Source organism: Pseudophryne corroboree, chromosome 5 (genome assembly GCF_028390025.1).
Source record: "Pseudophryne corroboree isolate aPseCor3 chromosome 5, aPseCor3.hap2, whole genome shotgun sequence".
NCBI classification, from domain to species: Eukaryota; Metazoa; Chordata; class Amphibia; order Anura; family Myobatrachidae; genus Pseudophryne; species Pseudophryne corroboree.
Genome location: NC_086448.1, coordinates 65563318 through 65584146, shown reverse-complemented (window position 1 = coordinate 65584146; position 20829 = coordinate 65563318). Strand labels below are relative to the sequence as shown.

The following is a 20829-nucleotide window of genomic DNA, read 5'->3' as shown; positions in this document are numbered from 1 at the left end:
CAAAGCTCCCAAACGGGCAGGAGAGTGCGGATGACTCTGCAGCACCGATTGAGCAAACAGGAGGTCCTCCTCAGCCAGGGTATCAAACTTATAGAACTTTGCAAAGGTGTTTGACCCCGACCAAGTAGCAGCTCGGCACAGTTGCAGTGTCGAGACCCCTCGGGCAGCCGCCCAAGAAGAGCCCACCTTCCTAGTGGAATGGGCCTTAACCGATTTAGGCAATGACAATCCTGCCGAAGAATGCGCCTGCTGAATCGTGTTACAGATCCAGCGAGCAATAGTCTGCTTTGAAGCAGGAGCGCCAACCTTGTTGGCCGCATACAGAACAAACAGAGCTTCGGTCTTCCTGATCCTAGCCGTTCTGGTCACATAAATCTTCAAAGCCCTGACCACATCCAGGGACTCGGAATCCTCCAAGTCCCGTGTAGCCACAGGCACGACAATAGGTTGGTTCATATGAAAAGACGAGACCACCTTGGGCAGAAATTGAGGACGAGTCCTCAACTCTGCCCTATCCACGTGAAAAATCAGGTATTTATTTATTTATTAACAGTTTCTTATATAGCGCAGCATATTCCGTTGCGCTTTACAATTAGAACAACAGTAATAGAACAAAACTGGGTAAAAACAGACAGAGGTAGGAAGGCCCTGCTCGCAAGCTTACAATCTATAGGGAAATAGGCATAGATACACAAGGATTGATGCTAACTATTGCATAATGGTCCACCAGATTGCTAGGTTCTTAATGGGTTGTATGATGATACCCCACAAAGTTATCCAAGTGTCAGGAGGGTGTGAGACTAAAGAAAGACAAGATATGTGATGTTATAAATACTCTACAGAGGATGTAATTAGATAGGGAAGCACTGAAGGTTATGTGGGTGGGTCTGGAATTTGATAGGCTTGTCTGAAGAGGTGAGTTTTCAGGGAACATTTAAAGGTTTGGAGACTAGAGGCGAGTCTTACTGTGCGTGGGAGGGCATTCCACAGAGTGGGTGAAGCCCGGATAAAGTCCTGTAATTTTGAGTGTGAACAAGTAATGCGTGTGGATGAGAGACGTAGATCTTGTGCAGAGCGGAGAGGTCGGGCAGGGAGATATTTTGAGATGAGTGAAGAGATGTATGTTGGTGCAGTTTGGTTAATAGCCTTGTATGTGAGTAAAAGTATTTTATATTTAATACGGTAGAATACCGGTAACCAATGGAGGGACTGACAGAGCGGATCTGCAGACGATGAACGTCTGGCAAGGAAGATTAGCCTCGCAGCTGCATTCAAAATGGATTGTAGTGGTGAGAGCCTATGTTTGGGAAGACCGGTCAGGAGACTATTACAATAATCAATGCGGGAGATAAAGAGAGCATGGATTAGAGTTTTTGCTGTGTCTTGTGTAAGATAAGGGCGTATTTTGGATATGTTTCTTAGATGTATGTAACATGATCTTGAGACAGATTGAATGTGGGTAACAAAGGACAGTTCAGAGTCAAGAATGACACCTAGGCAGCGAGCTTGTGGGGTAGGGGTGATTGCAGAGTTCTCAACAGTGATAGAGATATCAGGTTGGAAACTACTATTGGCTGGTGGAAATATAATTAATAATTAAGGTATGGGCTTTAATATGATAAAGCCGCCAATTCCGAAACCCGCCTTGCAGAAGCTAAGGCCAACAACATGACCACTTTCCAAGTGAGGTATTTCAACTCTACTGTTTTGAGTGGTTCAAAGCAAGGTGACTTGAGGAAACTTAATACCACGTTAAGGTCCTAAGGCGCCACCGGAGGTACAAAGGGAGGCTGAATATGCAGCACGCCCTTCACAAAAGTCTGTACTTCAGGAAGAGAAGCCAATTTTCTTTGAAAGAAAATGGATAAGGCTGAAATTTTAACCTTTATGGACCCTAATTTTAGGCCCAAACTCACTCCCGTTTAAAGGAAGTGAAGCAGACGGCCCAACTGGAACTCCTCCGTAGGAGCAGTTCTGGCCTCACACCAAGAAACATATTTTCACCATTTACGGTGATAATGTTTCGACGTCACGTCCTTCCTAGCCTTGATCAGGGTAGGAATGACCTCCTCCGGAATCCCTTTTTCCGCTAGGATCCGGCGTTCAACCGCCATGCCGTCAAACGCAGCCGCGGTAAATCTTGGAACAGACAGGGCCCATGCTGCAGCAGGTCCTGCCTTAGAGGAAGAGGCCACGGATCTTCTGTGAGCAACTCATGCAGATCCGGATACCAAGACTTCCTTGGCCAATCTGGAACAATGAGCATTGTTCTGACCCTTCTTATTCTTATTATCCTCAACACCTTGGGTATGAGAGGTAGAGGAGGAAACACATAGACCGATCTGAACACCCAGGGTGTCACCAGAGCGTCTACCGCAACGGCCTGAGGGTCTCTTGACCTGGCGCAATACCTCTTTAGCTTTTTGTTGAGGCGGGACGCCATCATGTCTATCTGAGGCAGTCCCCACCGATCCGTGATCTGTGTGAAGACATCTTGATGAAGTCCCCACTCTCCCGGATGCAGGTCGTGCCTGCTGAGAAAGTCCGCCTCCCAGTTGTCCACCCCCGGGATGAACACTGCTGATAGTGCGCTTACATGGCCTTCCGCCCAGCGTAGAATCCTGGTCGTGTCTGCCATGGCCACTCTGCTCCTTGTGCCGCCTTGGCGGTTTACATGAGCCACTGCCGTGACATTGTCTGACTGAATCAGAACCGGTTTGTTCCGAAGCCATTCCTCCGCTTGGCGTAGGGCGTTGTATATGGCCCTCAACTCCAGGACATTGTTGTGGAGACCAGTCTCTAGGCTTGACCACAGACACTGGAAATTTCTTCCTAGTGCGACAGCTCCCCAACCTCGGAGGCTCGCGTCCGTGGTCACCAGGACCCAGTCCTGAATGCCGAACCTGCGACCCTCCAGGAGGTGAGCACTGCGCAGCCACCACAGGAGAGACACCCTGGCCCTGGGAGACATGGTGATCCGTTTTTGCATGTGTAGATGGGACCCGGACCATTTGTCCAATAGGTCCCATTGAAAGGTCCTTGCATGGAACCTGCCGAAGGGGATGGCCTCGTATGAAGCCACCATCTTCCCCAGAACCCTCGTGCAATGATGCACTGAAACCTTTTTTGGCTTCAATAGGTTCCTGACCAGAGCTACGAGCTCCTGAGCCTTCTCCACTGGAAGAAAAACTCATTTTAGGTCTGTGTCTAGAATCAGGCCCAAAAAGGGCAGACGCATTGCAGGGACTAGCTGGGATTTCGGTAAATTGAGAATCCAGCCGTGCCTCTGCAACGTCTTCACGGACAGAGACATGCTGTCCAGCAACTTCTCCCGAGATCTCGCCTTTATGAGGAGATCGTCCAAGTACGGGATAATTGTGACGCCCTGCCTGCGCAGGAGCACCATCATTTCCGCCATTACCTTGGTGAAAATTCTCGGGGCCGTGGAAAGACCAAACGGCAACGTCTGAAATTGGTAGTGACAGTCCTGTACTGCAAATCTCAGGAACGCCTGGTGAGGAGGGAAAATCGGAACATGAAGGTACGCATCCTTTATGTCCAGGGACACCATCCAATCCCCTCCCTCCAGGCTGGCGATGACCGCTCTGAGAGACTCCATTTTGAACTTGAACCTCTTCAAGTACAGGTTCAGGGATTTCAGATTTAAAATGGGTCTGACCGAACCGTCCGGTTTCGGTACCACAAACAGGGATGAATAATAACCCTCTCCTTGCTGGAGATGAGGAACTTTGACTATCACCTGTCGAATGTACTATTTGTGAATTGCAGCTAACACCAGCTCCCTCTCCGAAAGGGAAGCCGGTTAGACAAGGCTGAGGCTAGGGATCAGTCAGGTAGCCAGACCGTGCCTGTCCCTGTGGCGCCAGGACCTTCAGGGTCTCAAAAGCGCCCCATATCCCAGGTCGCTGACACAGATACCGACACAGATACTGACTCTAGTGTCGACTATGAGGATGCAAAATTACAGCCGAAGGTGGCAAAGGGTATTCGATACTTGATTATTGCCATAAAAGAGGTTTTGCATATCACTGAGGAACCCCCTGTCCCTGACACGAGGGTTCACATGTATAAAGGGAAAAAGCCTGAGGTCACGTTTCCGTCCTCATTTCAGCTAAGCGAATTGTGCGAAAAGGCTTGGGAGTCTCCGGACAGGAGTTTCAGATCAAGTGGGGGCACGTCTTCGTCTGTTCAGCCACATCTGGGTTCTCTCACAGGTGGGTCCCTGGGCAATAGAGATTGTTTACCAGGGATACAGACTGGAATTCGAAGACATGCCTCCTTGCCGGTTTTTCAAATTTGTGTAAAAATGGCGGGGGCTCTTTTATATACATGTACAGTGCCCAGCTGGACATGTATATATCTTTTTGCCATGTTTTGAGGTGTTATTGCTGCCCAGGGCGCCACCCCTGCGCCCTGCACCCATACAGTAACCGGAGTGTGTGAGGTGTGTGGAGCAATGACGCACAGCTGCTGTGCTGTGCGTTACCTCAGTGAAGCCGCTGAAGGCTTCTGCCGCCTGAGACGTCTTCTTGCTTCTGGCTCTGTAAGGAGAACGGCGGCGTGGCTCCGGTGGTGGACGCCCAGGACGAACCTGTGTTCACCCCCTCTGGAGCTAATGGTGTCCAGTAGCCGAGGAAGCAGATCCTATTATTTAAGTAGGTCTGCTCCTCTCTCCCCAGTCCCTCGATGCAGGGAGCCTGTTGCCAGCAGTGCTCCCTGTAAAAATAGAAAAATCCAAACAAAAATGCTTTCTAATGCAAAGAACTCAGGAGAGCTCTGGGCACAGTGTAAAACTGAGGTCTGGAGGAGGGACATAGAGGGAGGAGCCAGTGCACACCCAGAATCCAAAGCTTTCTTAAAGTGCCCTATCTCCTGCGGAGCCCGTCTATTCCCCATGGTCCTTACGGAGTCCCCAGCATCCTCTAGGATGTTAGAGAAATTGCCTTAGCTTTTCCTGAGAATAGAAGAGAACAAACTCTACAACCTCTATATTGGGTGCATTAACAAACCATAAATAACTCTTTCACTCTTTGGAGTAACAATTTTGTCCAGTTAAGTAGGATAAGCGAATTTAGGTTTCTACTTCGGAATGAAGATCTTCCAAATTCTATAGAGGAAAGCTTTAGGTACTTCCTTAGTTACATTGTGAAAGAGTCCCTCCTGCATAAGATCTAACTTCGGAGGAAGATGCCAGGCTGTTCAAGAAGCATTTCCCAAATTATGGAAGACCAGGCCAAAATGGAATAACGGCTATGACTTTGACTGTTTCTCTTGATCTTCTATAGATGATGGGAAAAGAAGGGATCTCCAGAAGAAAGTCCCAAGGCATCAACAGACCATCTGTTTCCTTTGCTCTAATATCTCCGTTATCATAAGAGAACTGAGTTACCTTGGTGTTTGAAGATGTTGCCATCAGGTCTACTTGAGGAGGTAGTAGCAATTGAAATAGTTCTTTCGGCAAGGCCGATTCTCCTGGATGGGATTAAAATTCACTGAGATAAAATGCTGCACTGATGTGTTTGCATGCCATGTGCAACACAGAGGGTAATTAAATCATTTTTCTGACAATGACATCCTACACTTCTGCCAGCATAGTCCTACTACTTTTAAGTCCATGGCAGTTTACGGAAGTATACACTGTCATGATGTGCAAAAGATCCAGAGATGTTGCTGTAATGATGATGTATTGATAATCTGACTGTGTTTCTGTAGAAATCGACTGTTTGTCCTGCAACAGAGTTCCCAAACTCTGCTATTACAGACCAGGTTTTTCGGATATCCATGTGTAAGCACAGAAAACTTAATTAGTCCTCAGTCAATTTGATTTAACCATCTGGACTCAAGTATGGATATCCTTAAAACCTGGACTGTAATGGCAACATGCTCCCATCAAAGGAATTTTGACTAAATAATGCCATATTGCAGAGGTTCCAAAACTGGGTGCCGGTCCAGTAATGTATGATCCATGTAATAGGCAAAACCTGAGCCAAATATAAATTATGAGGAAAACAGAAGTGCAACTCTGTTCACCATCACATAACTGAACCTAATGATGACACATAAACAGAGTTTACTTAATTTAGTAATGCTTGTTGAGTTCTTCAGTAAGAAACTTTAGGCCTTAGAGCGCCATGGAAAAAATCCTGCTATTCTGGGGTGTCGCGATTCAAGAAAGTTTGGGGGGAATCAATGCCATCCTGAAAACAGCCATAAGACCAAGCAGTATCTTGGTGAAGGTCCTTGGAGAAATGGACATTTCAAACAGGAGACAGGTGAATTGGAAGTGATAAGAGTATGAAAGCCTGATGAACTGATGATGTTGAGATATTCCTTATGACACAGTGGAACTGCATATTTGCTGTTCTTTGTTGCTTAAGTTGTGAAGCCAGTTATCTTGACAGGCACTGTAAGCTTTCTCACCTCCACATACTCAGAAATCCTGCAACCCACAGGACTCCATCAAGGTTAATCTAGAAAAGTAACTGCGAGGACTTTGGCCTCAGCTCACCTTCCTTAATCCTGAAGGATGAAAAAGATGTTTCAAAGTTTTGACCGAATGCACCTCACTGTGCCAGGCGATTTTGTTGATCCTACTGGATTTGGGCTATTAGGAGTTCCCGCTTACTGACAATAACCAACCTGTTACTGACTCCAACCACTGCGAAGTGGGTGGGTAACTTGCTGCCACCACCAGGCTCCTGCGATCGGCACCTGGAACAGCTTCCGATACCAATGCAGACACACACCCTGGCCACACACCCTGATTGGTGTTGGCTGATTCCCCTGGTTGCTCACCGTGGATCAGTCCTTGCACAGTAGCTGGCAGTGGGCGGCGCATGGAGACACTGGGCTCACGCCAGAACCGCCAGAAAACGGAATAGCATTTGGCGCAGTTCTATTGGTCGCAGGATACGGATGCAGCTGTCTAGGAGGCAAGATGTTTAATGCTCAAAACATCTTCAAAAAGACCCCTCCCCTTGTAGATCGATATTGCTTGGGGGTATCACCGCATACAGATGCTCCGTAGCAGTAAAATTCTTTTTGATGTCGCAAAAGATACAGTATACACAATTTAGGGTTTGCAGGCCCCTTTATATCCTTTTCCAATACACAATACCACAGGGGGTAGGTCCGCCCTGTGGTATTTACCCAGGCACACCTTTAATATAGTCCCCAATGGACAGTAGGGAGCGGTCACTCCTCTGTGCCTGAGACCATCTGGGGTGATAATCGACACCAGGTGCCGGCATGTCTAGAGTGGGGGGGGGGGGGGGGGGGGGGAATGATAAATCCCTCCAAAACAGACTTCTGCTAAAGGCATCTTTTTACCATCTCAATCCAAATCAGAGCTCTAAAGATGGGCAACATGATTTATGGTCAATGTGATCGGTAAAAACCAGGTATGGTGGCTGCCAATCGTAAAACATGTGGACCCTGTTCAACACCACCTAACTGAGCCTAAACGTGAAAGGTCAGCACAAATTACTTAAATAATTGCTTCTGAATTCATCAATAAGGAACTTGTGGCCTAGCGGTATAGTGAAAAAAAAAAAAGCTGATACTCTAGGATCCCGCATTTCAAGACAGTTTAGGAACCGCTGGTCTATTATAATAAACTGTTGGGTGTTTTAAATTGAGATAAAATAACGGTCCATATTTACAATCCTACTTCTCTATTCTTTAGCATGCCTACAGTATATTCTGCATTGAAAATAGTGATTGTATGGGGTGTCGGACAAAGTTGGAAACCCACGAGTGACGGGGGGGGGGGGGGGGGGGGGGGGGGCGTGGAGACACGGTTTTATAATTTGGAGATATGCTAGGCTTCCCACTGACAAATTATACAGAGATATTTCCTTTCATTTCCTAACTTCACGATTTTTTCTGACGCCAAGTTGCAAAGTACACACTGCTAGAATGAAAAATATGGCGGAGCGGCGCTTTCATCTCAATCAAATACACTTAACATGTTTAAAAAAAGACTTTGTTTCTGTCTACAACCCAGTTTCTTTTTTATCGGAACGGATGTATGGTGCATTTTTGATTTTTCACTTAAGAGTTTCATAAGCAATCTTCAAAAGAAATGTGTCTATTAATTTACCTCTTCAGCGGCGGCTTCAGATAGCAAGCCTTCCTTCTGGGCACAAGTGACATGAAAGTAAGCGCGGCACATGCCGGCGTCGCAGCTGATACAGACCCCAGTCCTGGCAAATCGGGAATCTTCACAGAAGCTGCATTCCTACGGAACAGCACGGACCGTTCAGAAATCTACTTTAATGCAATATCTGAACATGTGTAACATTAGCTAGATTTAAGCCGATTTTCCATTAAAGGACTTCAGATGTGTCCTTACTCTGCTTTGCTCTCAATTTAACACATTTATTGAGCAGCGCTAGATCTTGTACGACGGTACTTTCGCACTGCGTCACTGCTGTACTATACTTAAAGCACTTTCACCTGCACAGAATTTGCATAAATGTTTAAGCAAAAGTAGCAAAATATTAGCAAAAAGTTGCAAAGAGTATGAAGCCCTTTTACATCAAAATACCAGGAAAAACCCCTTCCACGCTGCGTGGCGCCATTTACACTGCATGTGGGTTCAGTCTCTCTCTACGGGATGCTGTCAATTTACCTCCAATCAAAATCCCGTCGGTCGAAATCCTGAGAACAATTGACAAACTGTCAAAATCCCGACAAGGTCAAAAACGCGTCATGTAAAATGCCGACAGGTCAAAATGCTGACATGATTTTTTTCATACTTTACCATCCCAGTGGACCCGGAGGTTGTATATAATAGTGTGCCGAGCGCAGCGAGGCACCGTGCCCGAAGCATGGCGAGCGCAGCGAGGGGACGCGGTACACTTATATAGTGCCCATGTCAACCTATGTTGACATACACACACAAAAAAATCAATGAAAAACGCATATTTTGACCTGTCGTCATTTTACATGTTGGTATTTTAACCTTGACGGTATTTTAAATGTCGGTATTTTGTCCATGTCTAGATTTTGACCTTGTCGGGATTTTGACCGTCGGTCAATTGCTGTCGGGATTTCGAACGTCGGGATTTTGATTGGAGGTATTTCGTACCGATCCCCTCTCTACTGCAGACGCTTGGAGATTTTGACCCTGGGATTCGGTTAAAAAAAACGGAACGCTGGGACTGGATCAGTGACCTGCAGCGGGGCGGGGAGAATGTTCCGTCTGGGAAAGTGTCTGTCACAGCTGTCACCGGGGAGAAGGGCAGGGAGAAATTACAGCCTCCCTGTGTGAAGCGGGGATGGAGTAAAGATCGGAACGGTCCGGACCATACAGCGAGGCTGCAATCTTCGGTGACAGCCGTCACAGACACCGTTCTGGGTTTTGTTTTTTTTACCGAACATCTGTAAACAAATAAATATTTGTGCAAAATTTTGTTCAAATGAAAGTGCTATTATTTAGCATACTCCTAAAAGGCAAACAGGTATATCCTGAGAGAACGCACACATTCTGAACGGCATAAGACGTGCCGCACCGCTGTATACAATGCTGCGCAGCAAGACAAAGGGGTCTTTTGTGCAATTTCACCAAAGCTTAGGAAGGACACGTCTGTAGCAATGCTAAAAATAAGAGTTATGCGTCCAGTCCCCCTGGCATTCTAATTCAAAAATCGACCCCTTTGAAGGTAATCGATGCATATGCTTGACCTCTTGCTTTTAATCAATATATTGCTAACACTCTACAATGTAGAGCATGCCCCAGTGTGCTTCAGACAGGCAGTTCCCGGAACAGAAATGCTGCACGCAGAGGAGCTGATGCAGAATGGGGCGCAGGCCGATTGTGAGACACGATGCATTCTGATCCCACTGTCAAATATCTATTCATTTTAACAGCCATATTACTAGATGCATTTTTATGGTGCTTTTATATACTTTAATACCCTTTTGTGAACACTCGCATAATGTGGCACAATGTTTTATTGCAGAATGTTTCCACATCTGAGGAAGCGGGCAGCAACCGGCGAAACGCGTTATACTGATGTCAACTGAACTCTAGATCAATCTATGAACTGTTTTCTGCTCATAAACCTTTCATATTTTACCTTGTAGTAATGAAATATAATTTTTGGAGGCATTACCCCATGCTGGAGTAGTTTCTCTTTCCAATTTTTGGACACCTATTAGAGAGTATCACACAACTACTGACCCATCCATATTGATTCATCTGACACTACCAACACTTGGATATTCCACTTTTCTAGCAAATCTGCCCCCAAGAGATCATCTCTGCTCTTCCATACACGTAACAATGTCTATTTTCAGACTGATCATTTTCTCCAGTGATAGGGCAGGTGCAATGCACATTGATGATGATAATGGATATAAAAATAAAGAGTACAGATCGGGATGCCTCAACTGCAGAGATACGGGCAACTCTACATACGGGCAAATATAGGCAACTTGAAGTCAACTATGCACCAGCGGTAAAGTGTGTAAATGAAATTGGAAAAACACAATGAAAGCAGAAAATAAACCAGCACAAAGACAGTGTGACTTACCTTAGCGCCATACTTTGAATAATTCATTTCTGTTAGGGTTACAGGGCGTAATTTGTCAATATCCCCAAAAGCCACACCTGGGACATAAAGGGCACAGACTATGTGGACCCATCTAGTGGTGAAAAAAACAAAACAAAAAACAAAACAAAAGTAAAGCCAGATTATCACCACCATCTACTTGTACTGTGAAATTCTACATTAAGCCTAAAAAATCACCAACGCCAAGACGAACTGTCTCTGAATTCAAATACAAAGAACGTAAAAACAGACGCAGCACACTTGTTAAAACTAAAATACAGAGGTGTCTTCATGACCAGGCTGGTGTGCGAGATTTGTACATCCGTGTATGACAGAGTCTAAATCTGTGTTACAAGGGCTCATATGCGAGCTGCTGCGACTTTTCCTTACGCCACGTTCTGTTATACATCATCTATTACTCTCTACGGGTGTAAAACGAATTCTTGCGCAGTTGAAAGTCGCAGCCCAGCGTCTATGGTGCAAAATGTAAAGAATAATAAGGTATGCTACTCGTCTCATGCTGTCTTAATTTACAGCAGGCGGCTCGTGCCGTATGGAGTAGAGACGATCGTGTATGAGGACACATCTGTTGACTGCCGGACACAAAATGTAACAAAATCAACCGGCTGCTCCATAACAGAGAACTACTATTTGTCTATAATCAAACTGACATAATTAATGAAAGGAGCACAAAAAATAAAACATAAACCTGCCACAATAATATAAAGCGGGATTAAACTTCTTAGTACATACAGTATAAACCGTAAAAGAAAACTAAAATGGATTATAGATTTGCTGCTCATACAAGAGTAAAATAAATCAACTGAAATTTCTTCCAGTAACCTATTTACAGTCCATTGCCGTGTGCATAAATATCTATAAGGACACCACCACAATAAATGTAATAAATCCAGGTAACAAAGTTTTATAGGTCTATAATGTCCCACACTAGCTTTTTATTGATGCGCCAAGATAAATAGGATTTTGGTACCTACCGGTAAATCCTTTTCTCGTAGTCCGTAGAGGATGCTGGGGTCCACATTAGAACCATGGGGTATAGACGGGTCCACCAGGAGACATCGGCACTTTAAGAGTTTGAGAGTGTGGGCTAGCTCCTCCCGCTATGCCCCTCCTACCAGACTTCGAGAGAAGGATTATACACAGATAGTGGTGAGATTCGTACCAGCTCACACATACAAGGCACGTCAAGCCAACGAAGCTTGAACACTCAGCAACTGCTGAAACATTACTTACCAAGTAACAATGCAGTACTCACTAAAACAAAGTTGTACTGAACCAAATAACGTTTGCAGGAAAATGGGACTACGAGAAAAGGAATTACCGGTAGGTAATCCAAAATCCTATTTTCTGTTACGTCCTAGAGGATGCTGGGGTTCACATTAGTACCATGGGGATGTACCAAAGCTCCCATAACGGGAGGGAGAGCACGGAGGCTCCTGCAGAACTGATTGGCCTCTGATGATCTGAAGTTCAGTCAAAGTATCGAACTTGTAAAACTTTGCAAACGTGTTCGACCCAGACCAAGTTGCAGCTCGGCAAAGTTGTACTGCCGAGACACCCCAGGCAGCCGCCCAGGAAGACCCCACCTTATGAGTAGAGTGGGCCTTAACAGATTTTGGACACGGCAGTCCTGCCGTAGAATAAGCATGCTGGATAGTGAATCTAATCCAGCGAGAAATAGTAAATTTTTCTATCAGCCGGCTCTTTTAAGGCGGTAGATCCTGGAACAGGCAAAACCACCTTCTTTGAGAGTCTGGACACAGACGCGTCAACAATTGGCGGGTTTTCCCATTTTTTCCTATACTTTTCAGGGAAAGGAAACGCCACCTGGACCCTTTTAGGGACCTGGAATTTTTTCTCAGGGTTTACCCATGCTTTTTCAAATACAGCATTCAATTCCTTTGACGCAGGGAAGGTTAGCGAGGCTTTTTTATTTTCAGTGAAAAAAGCCTCCTCAACCTGCTCAAGTGTGGTATCATTAACACTCAACACATCCCTGATAGCCTCTATCAACAATTGCACCTCCTTTGCAAGAGATGCGGACCCCCGCAACACATCTCCATCACAGTCTGTGGTGTCAGAATCAGTATCCGTGTCGTCTTGTGTGACCGGCACAAGCGCACGTTTGTGGACGTAAACAGCGGGGCGTCCTGAGGTACCAGAAGCTGGCCATACTGCCATAGAGCTCCGTAATACCTGGATTACCTCCGTAAACCCTGTCAGAAATCTGAGAAATCCAAGATTTGATAGAGGAAACCCACTACGGTTCCCTTGCTGGTATCTGTGCTAAACCAGTGCTATCCTGATTACATGGAATGGGATCAACCTGGGAGGATATATCCTCTGCAGCATATGACACAGTATCCCTGGACATAGCTAAAGTAAAGTAGACCACCAAACACTCCACACACACACACACACAGGTGAGGGCAGACAGAGTTTCCCCCCAAGAATGGCAAGAGAGACACAGAGATTGGAGCCAACCCACACACAGCACTTTTAGCAAAGGGAGACCCCTTGTCAGCGCTGACTGTGTACCTTAATAGGACACACAGTCTTATTACAGCCTCCCCTCCCTTCTACAACCCCCTGATACCGTGTACAGATAGCTGGAGTTGCTGTGGAAGGACCTGTTCGTCCTCTCAGCGCTGTGCAGGCAGGAAAATGGCGCTGGAACGCTGCTAGGTCCGCTCTGAGAAGCTCCGCCCCCTTAATGGCGCTGTCTTCCCGCTCTTCAAGGATTATACTGGCCTGAGGAAAAATGTGCTGGCTGAGATCCGCTGACCCCGACAGACTTGTGGACCAGTGTGGGGGTAAGCGCTGGCCCAGCGCGCCCCTCACAGCGCCACACCATGTGCCTCTGAGCCTTCCCAGGAGCACAGTTAATACTGCGCTCCCTCCCCGTTGCCGCCATCTTCACACCGGCCCCCCGCTTGCTAGGGGGGTCGGTGTCTCACTCACCACATCTTCAGCTCTGTAAGGGGCTGGCGGCATGCTGCTGGGGCGAGCGGTCCCCTGTGGGGAGAACGATCTGACCCCTCTGGAGCTCAGTGTCCAGTCAGCGGAGACAGTAGCTCAGACCCCGCAGGGTGGACACTACTCCCCCCCTTAGTCCCTCGCAGCAGGGAGGCTGTTGCCAGCAGCCTCCCTGTAAAAAAATAAACTCTAAAAATAAACTTTTCCAGGAAAGCACTGTAGAGCTCCCCTAGCTGTGACCGGCTCCTCCGGACACATTTTCTAAACCGAGTCTGGTAGGAGGGGCATAGAGGGAGGAGCCAGCCCACACACTCAAACTCTTAAAGTGCCAATGGCTCCTGGTGGACCCGTCTATACCCCATGGTGCTAATGTGGACCCCAGCATCCTTTAGGACGTAAGAGAAATTATAATAATTGCTTCATCCTTGCAAGGTAATTGAAATGATGGCTCCAAACATATATTTATAATTGATTAAATATTGATCAGCACTGATCAGACACCATTGCTATTGTTATCACTCTAAAGAAACCTCTGGTGGTTAAGATGGAGAAACGCGTAAGGATGAAGTGACTATGGACATTAGCAGACAGACAACATCTACAAAGTCTGCATACTGAAGACGACAGTGGTTAACATCTGTATCAATCCAACTATATCACAGGTGAACTGCTACTAATGTAGTTACAATTTTACTAAACGGATACATTTATATGGTTGCTGGCAAATTTGAGAATTAGTGTATTGTGTGGAGAAATAGCACACCTCAATAAAATTAACAGTAGAGCTCTGGAAGAAGATAAAGGGAAGACAAGGAGAAGCATGCAAACAATGGAACTCGTCAATCCGTGTGGAGTGGTCCAGCCATGGTTGCTTGACCACTTCTATTTTTTTTTTTGTTTTGTTTTTTTGTTATGACCCCTGTAAGTTAGTAGTCAAAAACCACAATTACTTCATTTTTATTTATCTTCATATGAAGATGGCGGCCATTTTTGTTCATGGCTTATGACATTTTTAATTTTTGTGGACACTTGAGGTCAATGCAATATCTTAGCTAAGAAAAGTCAGAGAAAGCTGGGATAAACATAATTTTCAGCACATTTCAAGCTACATTTCTGTCACGTAACTATTTCCCTACCTCACTTCCTTATGACTGAAATTTAATGCCAAAGTTAATTGTCAGATTTAAAAAAAAAAAAAAAAAAAAAAAAAGTATCTTTTTGGGATTGTATTTATGTGGAAAGGAATAAGATTTCAGAGTTGTAATTCTGTTTGGTAATAGTTAGATACTCAAAGATTTGCCAAACTAATTTTGAGTTATTTATCTGGTCTCCTTTCTTTATTAGAGCACTTTGAAATTGCTTGTTTCTTTAAAAAATGTCACCTAAATTTACCTCATATCTCTGGTGGGGGATAGGAAAATAAAAATTAAATTCACAGCATACACAGTACTCTATGAGAGGTGACAAAAAAATATATAAAAAAAAAAATAGAAATTGGAGTTTAAGAAGTTATTTTTTTTATTAAAAAAAAAAAAAGGAATCTCACTCCTGTACGGCAGCTGGTCATGTGACCTGTAAATCTTGGGGACAAATGAACAAACTGATGTAAACGGAAAATGATTGGAAAGCAATGGCTTGATTTTAGGGTTGAAATATTTAGCAATACTAGAGACTATTTTCCATTAAACTGGATGACATTCCAATATGCAACCAACCACCTATAGGTCATGCATTATTCACACTACACAACAGAAACCATCACTTTATCTTCTTAATACATATGATGCTCTAATATCGCAGAAATACACACTTTAAAGTATACTGGATGCCAATATATGCTGGAGGCAGCCATTTGGACAGCGGAGTTAATATTTTGGAGAACGCAGCCTTTCATTTCAGTAGGGACTAGAGACATTGCTTTGTGCCTCAAGCCTCAGAGGTTCCTGCTGAATGGACAAACTGCCTCACACCCAAAGCCCTGTCACAGACTCCTAATATACAGCACTGAAAATGGCTGCACCACTAATACCACCGGTTTCTAGGGCGCATACGGGCTGCATTAACTCAGTCATTCCACCTGCAAAACACCACATCCTCTGTGTGTGTTAAGCTGGGGCCAGTTCTGCAAACTAGGATCACAATACAGGACTTAATGCTTATCGTGATCAGAACATCCTAACATAACTGTCATTTTGTTCTGCATAAATAGTTCATAGGTACAACATGGTTTAACCCATATCTACAGGAAAAACCTTCGACAGACAGAATTAGCAGCAGAATTGGAAATTAAATTAAATTAAAATAAGCGGGGCAGGGGTTTTCTTTGGAGATGTATCATATGAGGTTAATACAACCTCGGGTCTGTATCCTGCAGAGTTCAATATAAAGATACACATCTTCAACAAGCAGCTGCTTCTCAATTTAATTTGCACATTCCGTTCATGCTCCACTGGTGTATTAAATGCTTCTACACTCTGTAGGAGTTTATCTGTGATAAACCTAACAGCTGGCTGAATCCTTCATACTGACCTTCTTCTAACGCTCCTGTACATGTCATGCCCATACTACAAATTTAATGACGCTGTTTTGCAACACGAGTGATGCTTTTTTTTTTTTTTCACTATTTTTTTTTTTTACATTCCCGACTGCCTTAGAGAAAATCTGCAGATCGAGACTTTCCCAAATTGGGGAAGGTAACGGCTTCCAATCCAAGTGCAGATGCGCTTTCAGCTGTTTCTTACACAGCTCTGCTCGTTTGTTTTGGTGGCACATGGTCCAAAATCTTGTAATTAAGACAAATTGGGTAATCAGAGAAGAATAATCCTCCCTTTTACTTTCTCATCTATTTCACTTACAGCTATGATGACAGATGTTGAATTAGACAGAGAGAGAGAGGAGAATAGAACGCGAGTGACCGGCCTTTCAGAAACATGGCGGTGCACAGTACACACAAGGATTAAAAACAGAACAAAACAGTGATGATATTTTTATTTTAGAAGTTAACAAAACGTAAAACATGAGGTCACTGTAATGGTAAAAGCTACGATATTTAAAAAGTAAAGTATTACGGAGCATTTTCTTTCATCACAAATGGCAAAAGACATCTCATGCCTACGCAGAGGCGTATCTAGAGATGAGGTGACCCATGTGCAGTCTCCATGTGGAGGCCCCCTCTTCTCCTGTTGCACTACTGTTAGCGCTCTGAGCACGGAGACTCTGGCACAGTGCCAGAGTCTAAAGCGCATGTGCAGGGCTCCGAAAAAATGGCCGCCACACCATTTTTTTGGGAGTTCTGCGCAGTCTCTAGTGCACAGTGCGCTAGCAGCGGCGGTGCCGGCTATGGGAGAGGAGAGGGCCCACACACGGTCACCGATGGACGCCGGAAAGGTGAGTTTAGAAGAAATGGGTGCAGTGTGTGTGGTGTGGGCCCCCTCTGGACCCAGAGGCTTGTGTGCACCGCACACACTGCACCCATTATAGATACGCCACTGTGCCTACGGTCAACAACTAAGTGTCTGCTGTGCTTGGATTAGCTGAAAATACAATAATCCTGTTTATTTAGACTCAATGGGTGGGATTCAAATGATATATCACGCCCAATTTCCTTTCTAAAATGAACTCCGTTATCACACATATTGCGCCCATAGTAATCAGGTTTAGCTGTGTAAAGGGTTGGGTGCCTCTCTACTCCGGGGGTAGCGAGCTAAAATATAAATGATACCACGCCCCTGAGGGCAGAAACAGAACAGGTGTGGAAAGGGGTGAAAAGAATTGAATCCCGTCCAAAGTTTCATCATAAATCAGGCCACCGGGCATGAGCCAATTAGTTTTTAAAACGTGTGTTACCTAGAAGGCTGCAAGATTCTTATCTTTCCTGGTATCAAAACTAGTAGAATTCACTCAGCGCTATTTCTGTAATTAGTCAGACTTTCAGAAATGAGTATAAACACATGCGATTAAAATAAAAAGGAAAATTTATTTTTAATATATATATATTGCATCAAAAATGCATATTCGAGCACCAGTCCAACACTAACAATCAATATTTATGCACCTGATGAAAAGGCTGTCCAGCCTTGAAATGTTGTGTTAATAAATAGCACTGCTTTTGATTCTACTACAAGACCAGCTGAGTGCCGCCTTTCCTTCTCTGTAAGGATATTGGTATCGTGTGTATATGTATATATATATAAATATATGTGTATATATATATGTGTGTATATATATATATATATATATATATATATATATATATATATATATATATATATATATATATTTCTCTTACGTCCTAGAGGATGCTGGGGACTCCAAAAGGACCATAGGGATATAGACAGGATCAGCAGGAGCTTGGGCACACTGAAAAAACTTAAACTGGGTGTGAGCTGGCTCCTCCCTTTATGCCCCTCCTCCAGACCTCAGTTAGACTTTGTGCCCAGGACTGACTGGACACTCACTAGGGGAGCTCTCCTGAGTTTCTCTGGAAAAGACTTTGTTAGGTTTTTTATTTTCAGGGAGACCTGCTGGCTACAGGCTCCCTGCAGCGTGGGACAGAGGAGAGAGAAGCAGCCCTACTTCTTCTTAGTTTAAGGGCTCTGCTTCTCGGCTACTGGACACCATTAGCTCCAGAGGGTTCGATCACTTGGTTCGCCTAGCTGCTCATTCCCGGAGCCTCGCCGTCACCCCCCTCACAGAAGCCAGAAGAAAGAAGCCGGGTGAGTATGAGAAGAACAGAAGACTTCAGGACTGCAGAAGACTTCAGTAACCAGGTACAGTGCAGCGGTAACGCTGCGCTCCATGCTCCCACACACACTTCCTCCAGCACTCACAGGGTGCAGGGCGCTGGGTGGGGGGGGCGCCCTGGGCAGCATGTTACTGAGTCTTCTTGGGCCGGCAGATGCTTGTTCGGTGCCTTGGCACCGTTTTCGGGACCCCCGCCGACATTTTCGTGATTTTGAATTTGGCGGGCTGAAGCGCGCCGGGAGGGGGCGGAGCTAAGCCGCGCGGCTCATAGGCGCCATTTTCTCCTCACATGCATGCAGGAGACGCTGGTCCGGGACCTCCACAAGCTCCATTAAAGTAACGGGGAGCTTATCAGGGGGGGGGAGGGGAGGGGGGGGGACACACAGTAGCTGTTGCATAATTGGTATTATTGGGCAGCGCTGGTACATATAATTTCGTTGGTGGAATATATGGGCGCCGGGGTGTGAGCTGGCATACTCCCTCTGTGTTTCTCTATCCAGGCTTCCTTGTGGGCCTGTCCCCTGGCTGAGGCATTGTATGTGTGTGTCGATACTAGGTGTCGACACGTCTGAGGATGAATGTTATTCACCGGAGGAGGTTATTGGGGGGGCAGATGCGGGTCTGGAGTTGGCTCTGTCGACGCAGCCGACACCTGACTTACTTGCACTGTTGAATACAATTAATTCTAATGTGACTTCTTTATCAAAGAGATTAGATAAATCTGAATCACAGACACAGGTGTGGAAAAAGTCCATGGAGGAGGCTTTGTCGCAGGTACAGACCCCTTCGGGGTCGATAAAGCGGCCGTTTACTCAAGTGGTAGATACTGATACCGACACGGATTCCGAGTCCGATGTCGACTTCACTGAGGCTCCTTTACATCCAAGATTAGTTAAGAGTATTCAGTACATGATTGTGGCTATATAGGATGTGTTACGCATTTCTGAGGAACCTGCCATACAGGAAACAATAATTTGCTTGTTTAAAGAGAAAAAACCTGAGGTGCAGTTTCCCCCCTATCATGAGATGAATACTCTTTGTGAAAAGGCTTGGGAGTCGCCGGACAAGAGGTGGCAGATTCCCAAGAGGATTTACATGGCGTATCCTTTTCCATCTATTGATAGGGGAAAATGGGAGGCGTCTCCTAATGTTGATAAAGCTTTATCTCGTTTGTCTAAGAAGGTTGCGCTCTCAAGGATCCGGCGGATCGCAAGCTGGAGACGTCTCTGAAGTCCATTTTCACTAATACGGGTGCATTGCTCAGACCTGCTGTGGAGTCGGTATGGATGAGTAGTGCTATTGCTAAATGGGCTGAGAATTTAGCTGCTGATATGGATACCCTTGATAAAGATACTGTTCTTTTGACTCTTGGTTATATCAAGTACGCTGCAGATTACCTGAAGGTGGGGGGCCGTCTGCAGTTCTTCAGTCGGGTCTGGGTCCAATTGGACTTGGATCTGTGGGTTCTAGAGATTGTATCTCAGGGCTACAGGCTGGAGTTTCAGGAGACGTCCCCTCGCCGGTTTTTCATGTCGACCCTGCCAGTCTCTCTTCCGGACAGGGAGGTCGTGCTGGCAGCAATACAAAAGTTGTGTCTTCAGAGGGTCATTGTTCCCGTTCCCCCATCTCAACGGGGGAAGGGGTTCTACTCGAGCCTTTTTGTGGTGCCGAAACCGGACGGTTCGGTCAGACCGATTCTGAACCTACAGTCACTCAATCCATACTTGAAAGTCTTCAAGTTCAAGATGGAATCTCTTCGAGCGGTGATTGCCAGCCTAGAAGGGGGGGATTTTATGGCGTCAGTGGACATAAAGGATGCCTACTTACACGTCCCGATTTATCCTCCGCATCAGGCTTTCCTAAGGTTTGCGGTACAGGATTCTCATTACCAATTTCAGACGTTGCCGTTTGGGCTTTCCACGGCCCCGAGGATTTTCACCAAGGTCATGGCAGAAATGATGGTTCTCCTTCGCAGACAAGGGGTTACAATTATCCCGTACTTGGACGATCTCCTGATAAAGGCGAGGTCCAAGGAACGCTTGCTGAGGAGTGTGAATTTGGTACTGTTGGTGCTCCGGCAGCACGGTTGGGTGCTAAATTTGCAGAAATCTCAGTTGATTCCGGCCACTCGGCTGTCTTTTCTGGGCATGATTCTGGACACGGAGTTACGAAGAGTATTTCTTCCAGAAGAAAAAGCTCTAGAGCTGCAGTCGATGGTCAGGGAACTTCTGCGGCCGAAGAGTGTGTCCATCCATCACTGTACTCGGGTTCTGGGGAAAATGGTTGAGGCGTACGAAGCCATTCCGTTTGGCAGGTTTCATGCCCGGGTGTTTCAGTGGGATTTGCTGAGCAAATGGTCCGGGTCTTACCTGCACATGCACCGGAAGATAAGTCTATCTCCCAGAGCCAGAATTTCTCTCCTGTGGTGGCTGCAAAGTTCTCACCTCGTAGAAGGTCGCCGGTTCGGTATCCTGGACTGGGTACTTCTGACAACAGATGCAAGTCTCCGGGG

At 45.6% G+C, this 20829-nt stretch overlaps 1 protein-coding gene across 6 annotated transcripts in view; it reads right to left on the bottom strand.

The window, feature by feature from the left end:
• Positions 1-20829, bottom strand: part of PHF14 (PHD finger protein 14) — a 469633-nt gene that overhangs the window by 371331 nt on the left and 77473 nt on the right. For all 6 annotated transcript variants that reach the window (XR_010177576.1, XM_063921311.1, XM_063921312.1 and 3 more), the window contains 2 exons: positions 10560-10671; positions 8123-8260 (listed from right to left, as the gene is read on the bottom strand). Coding sequence is in view for 5 of the 6 variants with exons in the window: in XM_063921311.1 (XP_063777381.1) it covers positions 8123-8260; positions 10560-10671 (250 nt within the window). In the remaining variant the exon portion in view is untranslated. The remainder of the gene's footprint in view (positions 1-8122; positions 8261-10559; positions 10672-20829) is intronic.